Source organism: Bradysia coprophila, unplaced genomic scaffold (genome assembly GCF_014529535.1).
Source record: "Bradysia coprophila strain Holo2 unplaced genomic scaffold, BU_Bcop_v1 contig_151, whole genome shotgun sequence".
NCBI lineage: Eukaryota > Metazoa > Arthropoda > Insecta > Diptera > Sciaridae > Bradysia > Bradysia coprophila.
This window is the reverse complement of record NW_023503423.1, coordinates 4,977,451-4,994,869: the sequence shown is the minus strand read 5'-3', so window position 1 is coordinate 4,994,869 and position 17,419 is coordinate 4,977,451. Positions and strand designations below refer to the sequence as shown.

The 17,419-nt window shown below is 35.3% G+C and overlaps 2 protein-coding genes across 7 annotated transcripts in view; one reads left to right on the top strand and one right to left on the bottom strand.

The window, feature by feature from the left end:
- LOC119074555 (protein sprint) overlaps positions 1-17,419 on the top strand; it is a 167,043-nt gene that overhangs the window by 74,007 nt on the left and 75,617 nt on the right. Inside the window, exon 1 of one of the 4 annotated variants that reach the window (XM_037180747.1) lies at positions 14,821-16,236. The exons of the other annotated variants lie outside the window; for them this stretch is intronic. Coding sequence (XP_037036642.1) covers positions 16,181-16,236 — 56 coding nt within the window. The 5' untranslated portion in view covers positions 14,821-16,180. Of the gene's footprint in view, positions 1-14,820; positions 16,237-17,419 lie in introns of those variants that run through there. 4 annotated transcript variants of the gene reach the window in all.
- Positions 1,572-10,778, bottom strand: LOC119074636 (acyl-lipid (8-3)-desaturase-like). Of its 3 annotated transcripts, XM_037180910.1 has the most exons (5): positions 10,468-10,693; positions 10,253-10,405; positions 3,494-3,646; positions 2,226-2,398; positions 1,572-2,162 (listed from the first exon to the last, which is right to left on the bottom strand). In XM_037180910.1, exons 1-5 carry the CDS (start codon positions 10,676-10,678, stop codon positions 1,662-1,664), a joined length of 1,191 nt encoding a protein of 396 aa, XP_037036805.1. In that variant the 5' UTR covers positions 10,679-10,693; the 3' UTR covers positions 1,572-1,661. The 3 variants fall into 3 exon arrangements, with proteins under 3 accessions (XP_037036805.1, XP_037036806.1, XP_037036807.1); XM_037180911.1 differs by lacking the exons at positions 10,253-10,405; positions 10,468-10,693 and adding an exon at positions 3,867-4,153 and having other exon boundaries at positions 3,494-3,799; XM_037180912.1 differs by lacking the exons at positions 1,572-2,162; positions 2,226-2,398; positions 3,494-3,646 and adding exons at positions 9,151-9,725; positions 9,791-9,963 and having other exon boundaries at positions 10,100-10,405; positions 10,468-10,778.

Below are 17,419 nucleotides of genomic sequence, written 5' to 3'. Positions count from 1 at the left end.
ATTTCCCCGATTACATATGCATAAAAAAATACGGACTTATACGATACATTTATGCATGAGTTCAGAATTCAGCAGACAAAATTTAAAATGGAAAAGCATTCTGTAAATTATGTCTCATTTGCGAAAGTGTTTTTTTTTCTCAAGGTTTTTCCTAACACTCTAACTGTGTGTTGTGTGTTACAATTTTACTCTTTGCGGTTTATTCTTACACCGAAAATAACACTAACCGCAAAACGAAAAAAAATATGCAAAAAAACGACTAGCAAAAAAAAAATGAAATGAAATCCTCTCTCCCATCCAAATCATAAACCTTTTAAATATATTATTTTAAGGCCCTCTTTTTGAATATGCTCTTTCTTGCATGCATAATGTAATCAGGGTATATGGTTACAGGGATTCATCTCTGTGTGTGTCACTTTACATTTTCACCCGAACCATTATGTGCTTTAATATACATCTCGAAAAGTTCCACAACGACCGACGAATAAAGAAAAACACCCACAGTTTTTGCTTACATAATTTCTGTGAGCGTCGGGATAGCAAAAAAGCAGGCATTGTGTCAAAGAAAATGGCATAAGAAATGTTTCGAATGGTCTTTATTTTATGGGTTTCTTTGTGACAACTGACAATAAAGTTATGATGTCAAAACGAAAACGAAAAATTCCCTAATAGTTCTATGAGAAAAATGACAGAAATTGAAAGTGAAATTTTTATGTTGCTGGAGATGATGAAGAACAATTTTATGACTCCTTTTATTACATAACTTTTCTTTTTAAATAAAAACCGTGATAAAAACTTACATTCTAACCAAAAATAATACGAGAACATCCATGAATCATGCCAGCATTTTTCTTGAATTTTCAGACACCCTCCTCCTATAAAAGTCAACAGAAAATTCACTTATTTATACTACAGAGTCCAAAACCCATCTAGTGCTGACGTGATTTGTTGATGTCCCCTAAGGGAAGGGGAAAAGCCATCTCCTAAAGTTAAACTTGGCTAACTGTTTATATTGGGAAAGCACCTTACAGGGCCGTATCTAGATGGGGCGCAGGGGGGGGGGGGCGCCCCTCCTAGATAAGTCATTTTTTCATTTTTTTTTAATTTTTCCCATACAAAATAATTTTTTTGGACCTTGCGCCCCCCCTAGCGCACTCGGATTTTGAAGTCTGGCTACGGCCTTGGCACCTTAAAGTCGGGGTTTTAAAATTTTCAACTTTTTTTTTCAATGTTGGAAAAAGGAATAAACATAGTCTAACTCAATCAAGCCGATGATAATAGCATTAAGCCTAAAATAAGTGGTCCTAATTTTTTGTTGCAAGGATCAATCAATTTTTGTCCGAAATTTGAAAAACAAGAAACGTCCAAATCGAAACGTGCCCGGGCATGATGTAACCAATCACTTTCCTGTCGACAGCAGCACTCTAAATATCCTTTTTTAGACTTAATTGGCATCTTTGGACATCCACAAAAGGTATTTAAAATAAAACTCAGGAAGTCGACGTACTTCGCACAGGTCCTAAAATTGCGGAGCCTCTACAAACGTAAGTACTTCTTAAAACCTCAATTTCTGTTGCCTATTTTGTTTTTTCATTATCATCGGATTTATTTCAAATTCAACCTTGCTTAGGAAACCTTAATTTAAACTCTAGTTTCGAACTCTATGCACTTAATTCTTTGGAAACTTCCGACATATTTTTAAACGTTTTGTAAACACCTTCGGAATATGAACAGACAGTGTACGGAAGGTTATGCTTTTGAGCTAATTTCTTAACTCTATCGCTGATGAAAGGCAATCGAAAGTTCGGCATCGTCGGAAACAGATGATGTTCAATTTGATAGTTAAGATGTCCTGTGGCCCAGTCACACCAAGGCGTCGATTCAAGATTGGCACTGTGATGAAATGCATATTCTACCCAGTGGGTGGGCTCTGCTGTTACCGGCAAAAATGTGTGATTCATCGCAAATGTTAGGAGCATGTAAAATGATCCACCCCATCCAGACAAAAACCAAGGCCAAAATCCGATATGGTATAAAAAGACGCCATGCAACGCTATGCATACCATTTCCAAGTAGTTTCTTTGTTTAAACATAAACTTCGGATATTGATAAAACTGAGAGACCAGTGCAACTAGTCCAGAGCCGACCACGAACAGATAAGCCTTAAATAGAAGAATAACATTCAATCGAAATTGCTAAAAAAGTTTGTATTTGGCAATCTATACCTGGTATTGAATGTTAAACCTTTTTCCGTCCGCGGATTTTCTTACCACTTTCTTGTTAAAAGCCACCATTGGCATTGTTTCCAGATCGACATCGTGATGCAATCTCTGAGGCATCGCGTGATGACGATTATGTAAACGCTTCCATCTTCCCACAGATAATCCAACAATTATACCTGTGAAGTATTTCGAATTTCTAAACTTCCACATCAAGGCATCATCGGCAGAAAATGAACTCTTGTGAAACATCGACAAAGATTATGTTTCTTCTGGGAGCGTTCCCCCTCTTCCCTTGCCTGCAATTTTCATTCAATTGAACGTTTTTGGATGGAGTGTCTGTCATAGTCCCCATCCCCAAACACAGACTTTGTTTTGATGATTTATTTACACTAGCTACACCATGAAAACACTGAATATCACGTGTCGAAAATTATCAGAAACCACACTTTTTTAGTTCTTTCTCAGTAGACCTTGTAAAGGGATGGCAACGATGTTTTGCTTAATAATGGACATTCCCAGTGTTTTTATGTGTTATTCTCAACGAGAAAAATTTGTTTTATTCTCATTCTTATTCTATACATTAGGGGTGTGCGATGGGTAAGGGACCGAGACTACAAAAAATTGTTTTCATCAAATATTGATTTTAAAAATTTTAAAAAATTGATTTACAACTTGCGTAAAATCAAAGAAGCTAAATTTTCGAATTTTTGGTTGCCCACATATTTCGACCTCTACCAAAAACTTACTTTGAGATTTTTGTTAGCTGTATTAGTCTTATTCGACTAATTGGGGTCAAATTTAACTGGAAAAAATAAAAACCGAAAGAAGTTTGTCGAAAAAGTATGTTTCGTGAGTCGTCAAAGTTCGCCGACTATGAAAAATTGAGTGGATCTTGAACTTGAAAATTCGTAAATTCATCAGGAAAATGATTCAATTTTTGCTCAAGTGGGCTTAAATTCCTGGGAATGTTGTAGGCTATCCAGAACAGAAACGTTTTTGAAAATCATCTGAGAAACGTTTTTGTCGTGAGTGTTTGTTTGGCCTATAGTTGGGAAAAATGCCTCAGCTGAGAAAATCGAATTTTTTAAAAAGTGTAAAAAAACTTCGATTTTAAATTGTTTGATCGAAGAGATTTTGGCTCAGAGAAATCATCAAAAAACGAATATTTTTGCGCACAAATGTAGTCTAGAAATTTGCAAAAGTGTGAGCGCTCTTAATCATTCCTCCGCCTTAATTACCGTTCTTTCATATTTTTATTATGCGAAACTTACCTTGCAATAGAGTACCCAAAACTCGATCAATCTTAGGATTTCCGGTGTATGAATTATGGCCTAATTCATGTACCAAAAATGCTGCTCGAATCCGAGCAAGCGTTATGGCTGCCATTGCGAACACAATTTTCTGTTTAGAAAATAGCGTAAGCCCTACGACAGCCCAAAAAAGCATCTCCATTAAACGTACGAGTGATTGCATATACGACGGCTCGAAATATCCTTCTTTTTCCAATTCTAGGTGCAATTTTGTAAAGTCTTCTGTGAGACTGCGATTCTTTTTTAGCACGTCCGGATCTAGTCCAACTGCAAAGACGACAATTATTTGAAATGAAATTCCATAGAACATTTATGGGATCTATGAATTGAATACTTTCGCTATCTGAAGCTGGACGTTTTTTCAGAGTGTTCATCATAAGTCGGACCTTTTCTGCAGATCGTTTATGGAATTGTCGAATTGCAATAGTGCCGTCTTCTCCTTTTTCTGTGTAATACTCAATGACTGTTCCTCCGGGATGCTTTCGGATAAAATCCGTCACGTCATAAAAGTATCCTTCGAACAAAATCTCTTTCCTGGCAGTCATGTTATCGAGCTGTTCAATTAATTTTGTTTTAGTTGTCTTATCGGCTACAGAACTTCTGTACGAATGAAGGAAGTCATGTTTTAAGTAACCGCTTTAATTTTCGACCAAATGTTAAATTCATGTATTCTAATTCGAATTAAAATCGAGAAGCATGTTCTATACTTCGGCATTATAAAACAGACTCGCACGGTAATGTTTTGCATCATGACTTCTGAAGACTTTGTGAGAACACAGCGAGTGGTTACTGAACGCATAGGAGTTCTCGGAATAGGAGGAATAGGGTGGGCGTTATACTCAAACTGATTATGGAAGCCACATTTTAATATGTTTACAACACCTTCTCCTTCTGCCTAACCACTTTCAATTAGCGCAAATGAATGAAAAACTTACATTTTTACTGCGAAGTGACTACGAATCGAATATTCAATTTTTCTTTCTCGTATTACCAAAAGTTAATTGTAATGGAAAGGTTCTCTTTGACCGTGATTAGTAGAAGGAAATGTATTTTAATGAATGACAAAAATGAATTCACGGCCAACAATTATTTGACTATGATTACCATAAGATGCATCAATTGTTTTACTTTTGTATGCAAATAGTGTGCTGAAATACTTTTTCAATTTATCTGTTATCTAATTAAAAGGATTTTTTAGCTAGTGACAAGGCTTTCAGTACAAGCCTGCTTCGCATAAGTTAGGAACAACGTTTATTAATACTTTGTTTGTGTATCTCCAGAATCCGAACAAAAATTGTACGGAAGGCTCTGCTTTTTTGAACTCAATCGTATGGGACACCACATGCCTACGAAATATTTTTTGATAGTGAGCCTGATTCCATCGGAGCAATTTTTTACCAACGGTTTATTTATACGCACAAGCTGCCCTTGACCTGAGTCGTCTAAAGCCGCTGCCATTGAGTTTTTATATTCGCCCCTTGGCTAGTGTTCTTTGTAAAATATGTTCAGCCGTTATAATGTGACGTTGATTTCATGTATGGGGTCTCACTCGACAGGTACTGTTCAGTCCGAGGGATCATTTTGAAAAACAGCCTACCGGAATCGGACGCATTTTCCAGTCGACTTTTTGTGTATGTGCCTAGAAAGGTATTCAAAAAAAATTCTTCGAAGTTTGTGTGGCTGGTGAAAGGACGTGATCAAAAACCGAAAACTTGCACTTTTCTTACAAAAATTTCTCCAGTTACACGAGCCGTACAGGGTCGTGTGGGGTGTCATTAGAAAGGTAATCACACGTACTATTGAGCCGAATAGGGACTTATTGGGTTTAAAATTAATTGACACTGAAATATGTGCAGTTGAAGTTTTCGACCGAAGACTTACACTGTTCTTACTGAAATTTCTCGAGGTACACAAAACGTACATGGTCGTGTAGGGTGTCATTTAACAGGTAATTTAATGTGCTTTTGGGCCAAATAGGGTCTTATGTGGTTTGGATGCATCTACGATGAAATAGAAGTTGAAATGTTTTGGTGTACATATAAAAAAGTCCACTGGAAAATGCGTCAGATTTCGGTAGGCTGTTTTTAAAAAGAATCCCTCTCCAATACGGGACAAGAACAGATAATGGATAAGTTTTCTACTATTGTAGCTGAAAATTGCGGAAAGAACGTTAGAATTTTGCACAAGTTAGTGAACCATAGAAGGTGTTATGTCGCGTCGCATCTGGTGAATTATTATGGTTAAAATAGTAGATGTCTTCAACGTATCTTAATTTGGATCACATGCGTATGTACCTTGTAAATGCTTACCTCTTGTAATGTTGATTCTCGTTAGGAATGGACAGAAAGAATTAGATTGACTCCATATGCAATGGGAACGAAATTTATATTTCACTAGTTGAGTCTGTTCAAATTTCTACATCCAGGTAAAGTATGAATGCAGAAAGTATTAGTTCTACATACCTACACCCATAGCTAGTAGCGAGTAACCAACTTCAAAATTTGTCAATTTTTATTAACTGTTTACTGAGCGCAACCGATGCATATATCAAAACTGAAAACATAATTCCAAAAAGGATTATTTCAAGTAGAAGTTCTAAATATTCGCGAGAACCGTAAAGTATAAGCACACATTCCACGTAAAATATGTTTATCGTTAGAATTCATAAAATAATCCTCCCCCATTTCTATGTGTTATATGCGGTTTTTACACCTTCAAATAACATAAAAAAAAACTTGAAAATATTGCACCATGCCTTCGCTGAATGTTGCTGACTGTTCTGCCTTCTGCATATGTAGAAATATCATGGATGTGGATGATATTAGTGCTCATATAAATTTATTATAAAATGTTAGTCACGTGCTTCGAATAGAAATAAAAAAAAGTTCTTCAGCATGGCGTTAAATTCATATCGTAAACCAAGAACGTGTTTGTTGTGTATTTCTCAGTTTTTCATTTTATTTGAAGTTAAAAATTCCTGAAAATTTAGATGGTGCTTAAAGGGAACGAGATTTACTTTGACTTATTATTTTATCAAGTGCGCCCGTTTTACCTGACTTGACTAATTATGATTGTAGACCGTAATTTTATCTATAGACTTCTTTTTGTACGGCATAGGACGAGATTATAAAAGTTTACGACATCAGTTCTCTTTTCTCTATTCAATCAAAACTCTACCGATAGAGAACGATTCACTATCTTATTGAAAGATGTCGCTGTAACAAAACCAATGTCATCAGAAAAATAATTAATTTTGAGCACATGACCTCAGCCAGAGTCCTGAGTTTTTTTTTACAGCAATTATTTTTTAAATCGGTCCTATATCGGCTTGGCGATAAGAGTCTTAAAAAAGGATGTGATGAAACGGCAGCAAACGTTTTTTCAAACCCTTATTCCCAAGCCGATATAGGGCCGATTGAAAAACTGATTACTGATGGCACGATGGAATTTTATTTGACCAAAATCCGGCGAGTAAAAAATTAATTATTATTCTGATGACATTGGTTTTGTTGGAGCGACATCTTTCAATGAGATAGTGAATCGTTCTATATCGTAAGAGTTTTGATTGAATAGAGAAAAGAGATCTGATGTAATCCCTCTCCTGGTTTTAGGTGACAGTAGATCTGGCTCGATTTTTGGGAAAATGTTTTCCCATATTTTTCTAACGTTTCTTGAATTTTCCTGAATTTTTCCAAATTTTCACAAAAATATTTTTGGGTAAAATTAAGGCAAATGGGTGAAAACTGAAAAAATATGAGTACAGTCAGAGCCAGTGAAATTAAGGCATGGATGTGCTTCCGCTGTTTTTCAGCTGATCCACACACAAAATTTAAACTGTTTGCGCGTCTTTATACGGTTCTACCAATACAACGCGCGTGTATTTAGCGGATCAGTTGAAAAAAAAGTTGAAGGAAATTCATGTGAAATTTCACTGCCTCTGACAGTATGGGAGAAAGTCTTCAAAAAACTAGTCGCTGCCGCAGACACATCTACATTGAATTAGATGGATTTTACTAACGATCTTTTTCCTAACATTTTAAATGCTTAGATTTAGGACTTTGTTAAGAATTTTTTTGTAAAAAATATCTGAAAATTGGCCATGTGGATCGCCGATGAATGGTAAACTTTTGGTAGATTTTCATAAATGTCTGTAAGTTTGGTAAATAAATTGGCGAAAAATATGTCACTAATGACCTCGCTAATGACACTAATGAAACGAAACCAACTTGACTGAGTCACATACACTTAAAAAAATATTTTTATTCAAACATACATCCAATTCTATTTATACTTCAAACTTTCGTCATCATTTTCTATTTTATGCTACAAGTTACGACGAAAAAATTGTTTTCACTTTACCTTTTTAACCGATAAAAAATCATCTTCCCATAGTACCATTAAATTGCTTATTTCGTCTTTACAACCATTTCCATAAACGACAAATTTTCACTTTTCACTCGAACACTTCAAGTCCTTTCTGCCGTGAACAGTGTCACATTCACGTTTTTCTTGTAAAACCTTTTTACGCTGAAGCATCATCGTTCAAATAAATTATAATGACTTTGCGTTCTGTGCGTACCGGTAAATATTAAATATTCCAAAGCAGCACAACACACTCCAGCAAACATTTCCCGCATCAAAATTCATCGTAGTTTAGAGTTTATTAAATCGCCAACATATAGTCTTCCTGGTATACTTACTTTGAACATTATAAATACACGCAGCATGATGTTTCTTCTAAAAGTGCTCACACCAAATAGAATCGAGAGAGAGACATTGTTGTCTTTAGCGTGCATGCATAAAGTATATGGTCGGGGAGCAGAACACACCGCGAATACTTATACTGCACGAGATATAAGAGGAGGTGAAAGATATGATATGGTGGTTTCGTATGTATGAAATGGGTGATTAAGGTGGAAGTTTTTGTTCCTATGTATACACAGAGGTATAAAGCTTTCGTTGAAAATGTATAAACATATTCACCTAGCTCTCCGCATAAATATATTTATTTTACACATGTAGTACGGTGCAAAAGACTATAATAAATAAACGTAAACAAGCAAAGTTATGTGTATTAAGAGCACCTGCTTCTCTGTTGCTTTCCAGTAAAGTGGAATAGGTGATGGAGTACTACACTTTTTATGGTTTTACTTTTACATGCAAGTAATGTACTTCAGTTATTTTTTTTGAATTTATTTTTTATCCAACGAAGCTAGGGACGTCAAAGCACTTATCCAAAAGTGTTTATCTTAATCGCTAGGTGAGTGTGTAGCATTTTTACTGCTTCTTGTTGTGTCGGGAGACATTTTTTTGTTGTTGTTCCACGAAAGTTGTTCATTCTCGTCGAAACTGATGAAAGGAAGCGTGTGCCATTTTTCTCACATAAATAATAAAGAATTTAGAGATTATTGTCTCGTTGAATAAGTGTTTAAAGGATACGTAAGATGTGGTGGCGAATCCGTTAAACACGGAAATCGTTCTATTTCATTTGTCAATGCTGCTGTTGTGAAAATATTAGGACTAATTTACACTTGTAAGCAAAATGAACAACAAAATCCAGATAATCGTGGCCTGAGAACTAGAACCTTTCAGTGTCTTAAAACCTTAATTCTAGTTTCCTTATTATTAGATTTATTTCAAAGACAAAAAGTTCTTGCCCAGAAAACTATAATTTGAACTCCAATTGTGAACGCTATGCACTTACTTCTTTGGAAACGTCTGACATATTTTTAAATGTTTTGTAAACCCCGTCAGAATATGAACAAATACTGTACGGTAGGTTATACTTTTGGGCTAATTTCTTAACTCTGTCGCTGATGAAAGGCAATCGAAAGTTCGGCATCGTCGGGAACAGATGATGTTCAATTTGATAGTTAAGATGTCCTGTCGCCCAGTCACACCAAGGCGTCGATTCAAGATTGGCACTGTGATGGAATGCATATTCTACCCAGTGGGTGGGCTCTGCTGTTACCGGCAAAAATGTATGATTCATCGAAAATGTTAGAAGCATGTAAAATGAACCAAACCAAGCAGACACTATCCAAGGCCAAAATCCGAGATGGTAGAAAATGACGCCATGTGACGCTACACAAAATATTTCCAAGTAGTTTCTGTTTTTAAACATGAACTTTGGATATTGATATAACATCCAGAGCAGCGCAACTAGTATACAGTCGAACGCGAACAGATAGGCCTTAGATCGAAGAATAACGTTCTTTTGTGGAAATTGCTTTAACGTTATTATGTGGAAATACATACCTGATATTGGATATGAAACCGTTTACCGTCCGAGGGCTTTCTTACCACTTTCTTGTTATAAGCGAACAACGGCATCGTTTCCAGATCGACATCGTGATGCAATCTCTGAGGCATCGCGTGATGACGATTATGTAAACGCTTCCATCTTCCCACAGATAATCCAACCATCATACCTATTAAAGGCAAGAGTTCATGCAAATAGTCAAAAGTCAAAACAAAAAGTCATAGATAATATAATCGGTACTTCCGGACTAATGTTAATCGTACCTTAATTGTACTTCTTTCAAATTTTTGTTATGCGAACCTTACCTTGCAAAATAATACCTAAAACTCGATCGACCTTAGGACTTCCGGTGTATGAGTTATGACCTAGTTCATGTACCATAAATCCTGTTCGAATCCGAGCAAGTGTGAGTGCTATCACTCCCAATAAATGTTTCTGGTTATAATATAGCATAAGCCCAACGACAGCCCAAAAAAGCATCTCCATTAAACGTACGAGTGATTGCATATACGACGGATCGAAATATCCTTCTCTTTCCAATTCTAGGTGCAATTTTGTAAAGTCTTCTGTGAGACTGCGATTCTTTTTTAGCACGTCCGGATCTAGTCCAACTGCAAAGACGACAATTATTTGAAATGAAATTCCATAGAACATCTATGGGATCTATGAATACTTTCGCCATCTGAAGCTGGACGTTTTTCCAGAGTGTTCATCATAAGTCGGACCTTTTCTGCAGATCGTTTATGGAATTGTCGAATTGCAATAGTGCCGTCTTCTCCTTTTTCTGTGTAATATTCAATGACTGTTCCTCCGGGATGCTTTCGGATAAAATCCGTCACGTCATAAAAGTATCCTTCGAACAGAATCTCTTTCCTGGCAGCCATGTTATCGATCTACTACGTTTGCTTTAGTTGCCTTATCAGTAACAGAACTTCTGTACGAATGAAGGAAGTCATTTCTTAAGTAACCGCTTTAATTTTCGACCAAATGTTAAATTCATGTATTCTAATTCGAATTAAAATCGAGAAGCATGTTCCACACTTCGGCATTATAAAAGAGACTCGCACGGTAATGTTTCTGCTTTTGAAGAGTTTGTGAGAATACAACGAGAAGTTTAGTTACTGAACGAATACGGATTCTTAGGATAGGAGGAAGAGGGTGTACGTTTTACTTAAACTGATTATGGCAGCCGCATATTAATTTGTTTGCAACACCTTTACCTTCTGACTAACTACTTTAAATTAGCACAAATGACAGAAAAACTTACATTTTTACTGCTAAGTGAGTACGAACCGAATATTCAATTTTTCTTCTCGCATTACCAAACGTTAATTGTAATTGAAAGGTCCTCTTTGACCGTGAGCAGTAAAAGGAAATGTATATTAATGAATGACAAATGAATTCACGGCCAACAATTATTTGACTATGATTACCATAAGATGCATGCATGGTTTCACTTTTACATGCAAATATTTTACTTTAATTCTTTTTGAACTCATGTTTTATCCAATTACTAGGATAGCCAATTCACTCATCTTAGAATGTTGTTGACTGCAAGAGTTTTTCATCTTCATCTGTGGTTTTCAGCGAATTTTCCAATTCAATCATTGATGAAGGCGCTCGACAGATTGGCGCTTTGGTGAAATGCTTATTCTATTAACTTATGATTTGCATGAAGTTTGAGAGTCAGGAATTAAGAGGCTCGCAATTTTGAAATTTTTTGACAACGCAGGCGAGAAAATAGTTATTTTCTCACGTCAGCTGAAACTAGCGAAGTCTTTGTTGTGAAAAACGCTGTGTTGACCTCGGGAAAAAAGTAATTTTTCATTTTCTCTCGGGTGATTTGTGGTTCTCGGCACCACAAAAAACACCCTCGAAATGAAATTTGGGCGATTGAAATAGCCTCGAAATAATCGTCTAAAACACCAAAACGGTGACGCCTCATTACTGACAACGGGATGAAAAAAATCAAAATTATCTCTTGTTCGTCCCTGAAGTATGTGTTAGTTATTTGTTAACGTAGAGAAAAAAGGTGGAAAACAAGCACGTAAATAATTGACGACTTCGTGAAATCCCAATTAGGAGATTCAGGAATTTCAGAAATCATATGGATCCCTAAAAGTTTTTTACGTATGGATTTCGGCCGGTAGATTTTAGGCCAGGGCATATTATTGGGAATTTTATTTACTTTTGCCGTATCCCAAAAAAATTACTGAATTTACCGGAACTGAACGTAAATGCAGGATTTTCAATTCAATTTCAATCGAAACAACGAGTTGAAAAATACAACTCTTGCGATTTTAAAATAGCTATTTTGCTAACTAGTTAGTAAATGGTGATCTGTTGCGAAGTAGATATGAGATTGCCGATACGAGCGAAGCGAGTTCGGCAACACATCGTGTGCGTAAAACCCTTATTTACTAACGTGTTAGCTGTCATGTCAAAATCACAACAAAAAATTACACAATATTTTGACATTACAGTAGATAAAAAACATATTTTTATTTGCACATATGGAACAAACGAATAAAATGGCTTCTTGTTCTTGCGTCATTATTTAGATCCCCTTCGCCTCGATTGAACATGCAACTTTTATTATCAAAATAACCGTTTCCGAAGCGAGTTGCTTAAAACCACACTTGTGAGTTCGCAAGTTCACAAAATTGATTCCGAGTGTAATGAACTACCAAGCAGCATCCAATGTATGCTGTTTTATTGTCTATCCACCCGGAATATCGTTGTTACGAGTACATTTTCCCTCCCAAGGACATGACAGTTCAAAACTAAAAGTGTTCCTGAAGACAACAGGCAAATTCTTCAATATCAAAAGATACTGGCAACATTACTGTTTTGGTGACATGTTGACAAACTACTTCTACTGTTTTGTTTTTGTGAAGTGCTAGATTCATATTTTGCGTAATATTTGTCGATTTTGGTGGTGTTACAATCAATTTTGCTCTGAAGTGAAGTGAATACATGATAATAAGAGTAAAAGTGTTGAGTGTTTTTGAAAATACAATCGCTAAACCGAACTGGTGTGCATACGTTATTTTGCACCAGCTGGTCACATACAATTCCAAATGGGACCAGCTGGTGCAAAATAACGTATGCACACCAGTTCGGTTTAGCGATTGTAAGTGAAAAATGCAAAAAAATAAAATTGTTTGGCCATTGGTGTTCGTCGAATTAAAAAAAATTGAAATTATGGCTATAGACAAAATGGCCGTCACTTTTATTTTATTTCTTCGAAAATTTTTGATAAATTTGCTTACATTGGTGTCACAAAATTTGTGGTATCAAAACTAAAACAACATCGCGAGTCATTGTTTCGATTTCAGTGCTATAAATACCTAACAAAAATTTCATGTGATACATTTTTGCTGATAAGTAATGAAAATCTCCTGGTTTGTAAATAATGAATTTTCCTTCACTTGTGATGTAATAAAAAAAGTTCCCACATGTAACGACCGCTTTCCGCGGGTAGGAAATGTACATGTAAAGACAATATTCCGGGTGGATAGGCAATAAAGATAGTAACCGTTTCTGGAAGGTAGAATTTGAATGTGGTTTTGCTCAGTCCGGTAGATTTTCTTCAGCCCAAATAACAAAAAAGAGAAGTGACTCGTTTTTTAGAGTAAATGGAATCTACATATCTCCGAACTTAGTCCAAGTCCAAAATTTAGAACCCGCCTCCTGTAGAAGAAAGGACCAGCCTCTTTTCAATTTAAGTTCATAATGATAACGTTAAAGGTGTGTCTAATTTAAGTGAAATAGCCGTGTCTTTAAAATAGGTAGTCCATTTTAATAAAATAAAATATTTCTTACCGATTCTGGACTGTCCAACTTTTTTTGCGAGTCTTATTTCTGGACTGTCCAACATTTTCTTCGACTCTTATTTCTGGACAGTCCAATTTTATACTTACGAATCAATAAAAGGTTCAATTCCCTAGGTTTGGAACAAAACGCCTTTACGTTAAATTTCGTAAAAGGATGAATTCCCTAGGAACGAACTAACGCCTTCACACAGACTAATTATTAGACGATGCAAGAGAAAAAAAATTAACTCCTAACTTACCGACACCGTTCCGGCGCCCGGCTCGCATTGCGGCCCTCCGCTTCGCTACGGGGCAATGGGCCGGATCGCTCGGCGTATTAAAACGCTTTTTATGTACAATTAAAATTGGTATTGGTTGGACAGTCCAGAATTGATTCGTAAGAAGAAAATTGGACTGTCCAGAAATAAGAGTCGAAGAAAAAGTTGGACAGTCCAGAAATAAAACTCGCGAAAAAAGTTGGACAGTCCAGAAATAAGACTCGCGAAAAAAGTTGGACAGTCCAGAATTGATTCGCAAGAAGAAAATTGGACTGTCCAGAAATAAGACTCGCGAAAAAAGTTGGACAGTCCAGAATCGGTATAAAATATTTTATTTTATTAAAATTGACTGCCCGTTTTAAAGACACGCCTATTTCACTTAAATTAGACACACCTTTAACGTTAACATTATGAACTTAAATTGAAAAGAGGCGGGTCTTTTCTTCTACAGGAGGCGGGTTCTAAATTTTGGACTTGGACTATCTTCGGACATGTGAATCTACATGAAAATTCTGATAATTCCATTTATTTTCGTATTCTTACATTCGAGCTTACATTACAATTTTTCTCGGGCGAGGTAACATTGAAAGGTGTTGAACAACTTTGGGAACTTAACTAGACAACATAATCCGGAAGTGAATCCGTTAAAAGTAGACTGGAAATCACAAGGATTAGATCTATCTGTAAACGAAGAGATTAGAGAAATGTGAAACCAAACTGTAATCACCGAACCGAGGGAACTGTGTCGCAAGTTTATTTACAAAAAAATGTAGGAAACAAACACCTTCAAACACTACAACACTTAACGAATGTAATTGTGTACCGCAATTATTCCATGGTATAAGTACAATAAAAACAGCGATATGAATAACTATAAGAATCGTCAATAAAACCTCTACTTTCAGAAAATTGTATATAAAACGTACTTTCAGTCGTCGCGATACGGTCGAAATGGACGGGTATAACACGAATGCACAGTCGTTTCTCGTGTGTAAACTGAATGTTGTTATTTTGCCTAATTAATTTTGTTTTTATGAAAAAAAAAATTCTTCTTTTTTGTCGTTTTGTTTGTTGTATTTCATTTTACTATATTTGAATAATGAGTCGTGCCGCTGAAACGAAAAAAAAAAAAAACGTTTTTCAATTGAACCATTAATATGTAAAAATGGATTAAGACTTTGGTTAAATACATGGCATTATTTATGAGAAAGTTTACGTTATTGTTTTGCCATTCAGTGGATTCACAGCCGTTTGGAATATACTATTGTTGATACAACTTAACAACCAGTGTGTAATGTTTTAAATAAAAAAAGCTCATCGATTGTTATTACGAACCCGATGATAAATAATATACAATTTAGCGTCGACCTTTTGTAGCGAATGACTATTTCACTGTAACAAGAAACCATACATAAGATTAGGAAAGTGTGCGCTGCTTAATATAACATATTATCCGTTTCAACCACCTTATAACTTGAATGGTTTCTGATTTAGTGAATTCAGAACGTATTCAGTGTCGTGTGTGTGCTTTTTGTTGCTTCTCTACAATACTTGTGAGGTATACAAAATGTGTCGTCAACACATTGCATTACACTTCAACGAACCAACATGAGTGATACACATTCGTCAGCTGTTAAATTCGTTATTTGTTTGTAATTTAAAGACGCAACGAGTTATAAGTGATGTCATCCATCATTTTCTTAAATAGATCTTGCTTCTCATTCTCTTGTGTTTAACGAGTTGGATATTTTTTTCACAATTCATTATCAAATGATGCATCTCGTTACATGCATTCACTGGTTGAACTGTAAAGAAGATAAAGTAAATTGAATGAGAATAGGAATGTTTCTGAGACTGAAATTAATTTAATATTTCCTTGAATTGTATCGTTATTATTAGTGTTGTTATGTGTCACATTCCTCAGAAACATTGCCAACATACAATTCTATTTTAATGTGGAATAACGTCGTTGTCGTCAGAGCATTATAATACATCTTTCAGATGATTTCTAGAAGAAAAATAAATTGAAAAGAAGAAAGAAAAAAAATTGAAATCGTGATTCGTGCGGTCTGATATCTCCGACCGTATAAAATATAGCTCCACATATTTATCGAGAGCTAAACAAGTTTTTGCCGTTTGATTAATATGTCAAAAATTAAAGCTAAAACATTGTATATACGAAGGTACGAAAGACTGAATTGAACGGTGCACATCACTAGGATAATCTTCAATTTGTATTTACACGTTCATAAATGTTTTATGAACCGATTCTGCATTAAATGAACATTCAAACATGTTTCTATCGAAATGTACAACGTTGTTATTGGCAACGGTTTCAAACGGGACAAGGTGAGTTTGAACTGAATCATGTAATATCTTAAGATAAGTTCAAAGAATTTCGAAGTTTTTTTTTTCATTCTTCGTTTATTTTTGTTTTGAAATTGAATTTTTAATGGTCTACGGTTGGTTATACCTAATTATACTGTTGAACAGAAGAATTACAGGCAAAGGTTTTTTTTTGTTATTTCTGTGTGCGGCTAGATTTTAATTCAATTTTGATTGTTGTTGAGAAAAACTTTGAAGAAAAACGGTACCATAGTTGAATGGTTTCTGGGCTAAGTTGTTGGTTATTTGGTAAGCTAACATAATCGAACGGAGGATGAACCGATTTTGAAGTCCAATTTTAATCACTTTAAATTGAACAATTACATAGCAAATTATGCCACACATGAATGACAAATTACAGGTAAATTGGAAGTGGTTTTTTGTCAATCTCATACAATCAAAGTGATTTCGAAATCACATAACAAAATAACGTAACCACATAACAAGCGTTGACTATGTAGAAACAGTGTAAATGTTTCAGGTCATTTATTGTAAGTCGAAATTAGATCGCTGAACATTTACAATTCAGATGATAAAATTCTCGTTTAAAATACGCAAATGACTACAGTACTGGATTGCGGTACAACATATAAAAATCTGCTACTTCTTCTGTTCAAAGAACTCTCACATGCAAAATCTTTTACTTCATTTAGTCTTAACATATTATAAAACTAGCAAAATTAACTCCAGATTTAAGTGTTATCTGGAGTTCATTTTGCTAGTTTTAGTCGTTGTTGTAACTAACAGATGAGTTTTCATTCAATACCCATTCAACAGTATTTTCGCAAAACTTCAGATTGATACAAAACATAGCTAACGCCGACCCGTACGAAACACCTATTCGTATCAAAAGCCTTTAATGTGAAACTCTTCATTTCTCTTACTTCATTTTCTTCTCTGCTGAAAAACTATTCTTCCTTTTAAATCACTTACATTATCCACTCTTTGCCTTGTTATCATATACAATTAAATTGCCGGAGGCAATATAGACAGCCCCGTACGAAGTCAAATTTCATAAATTCCTATTTAAACAGCTATATACCGCTATATTTACCTATATTTCACTGTAAATAAACATTCCACAGAGGAATATGCTATTATATAGCTCTATATGCCTGTATATAGCTCAATATAGCTGTATATAGGT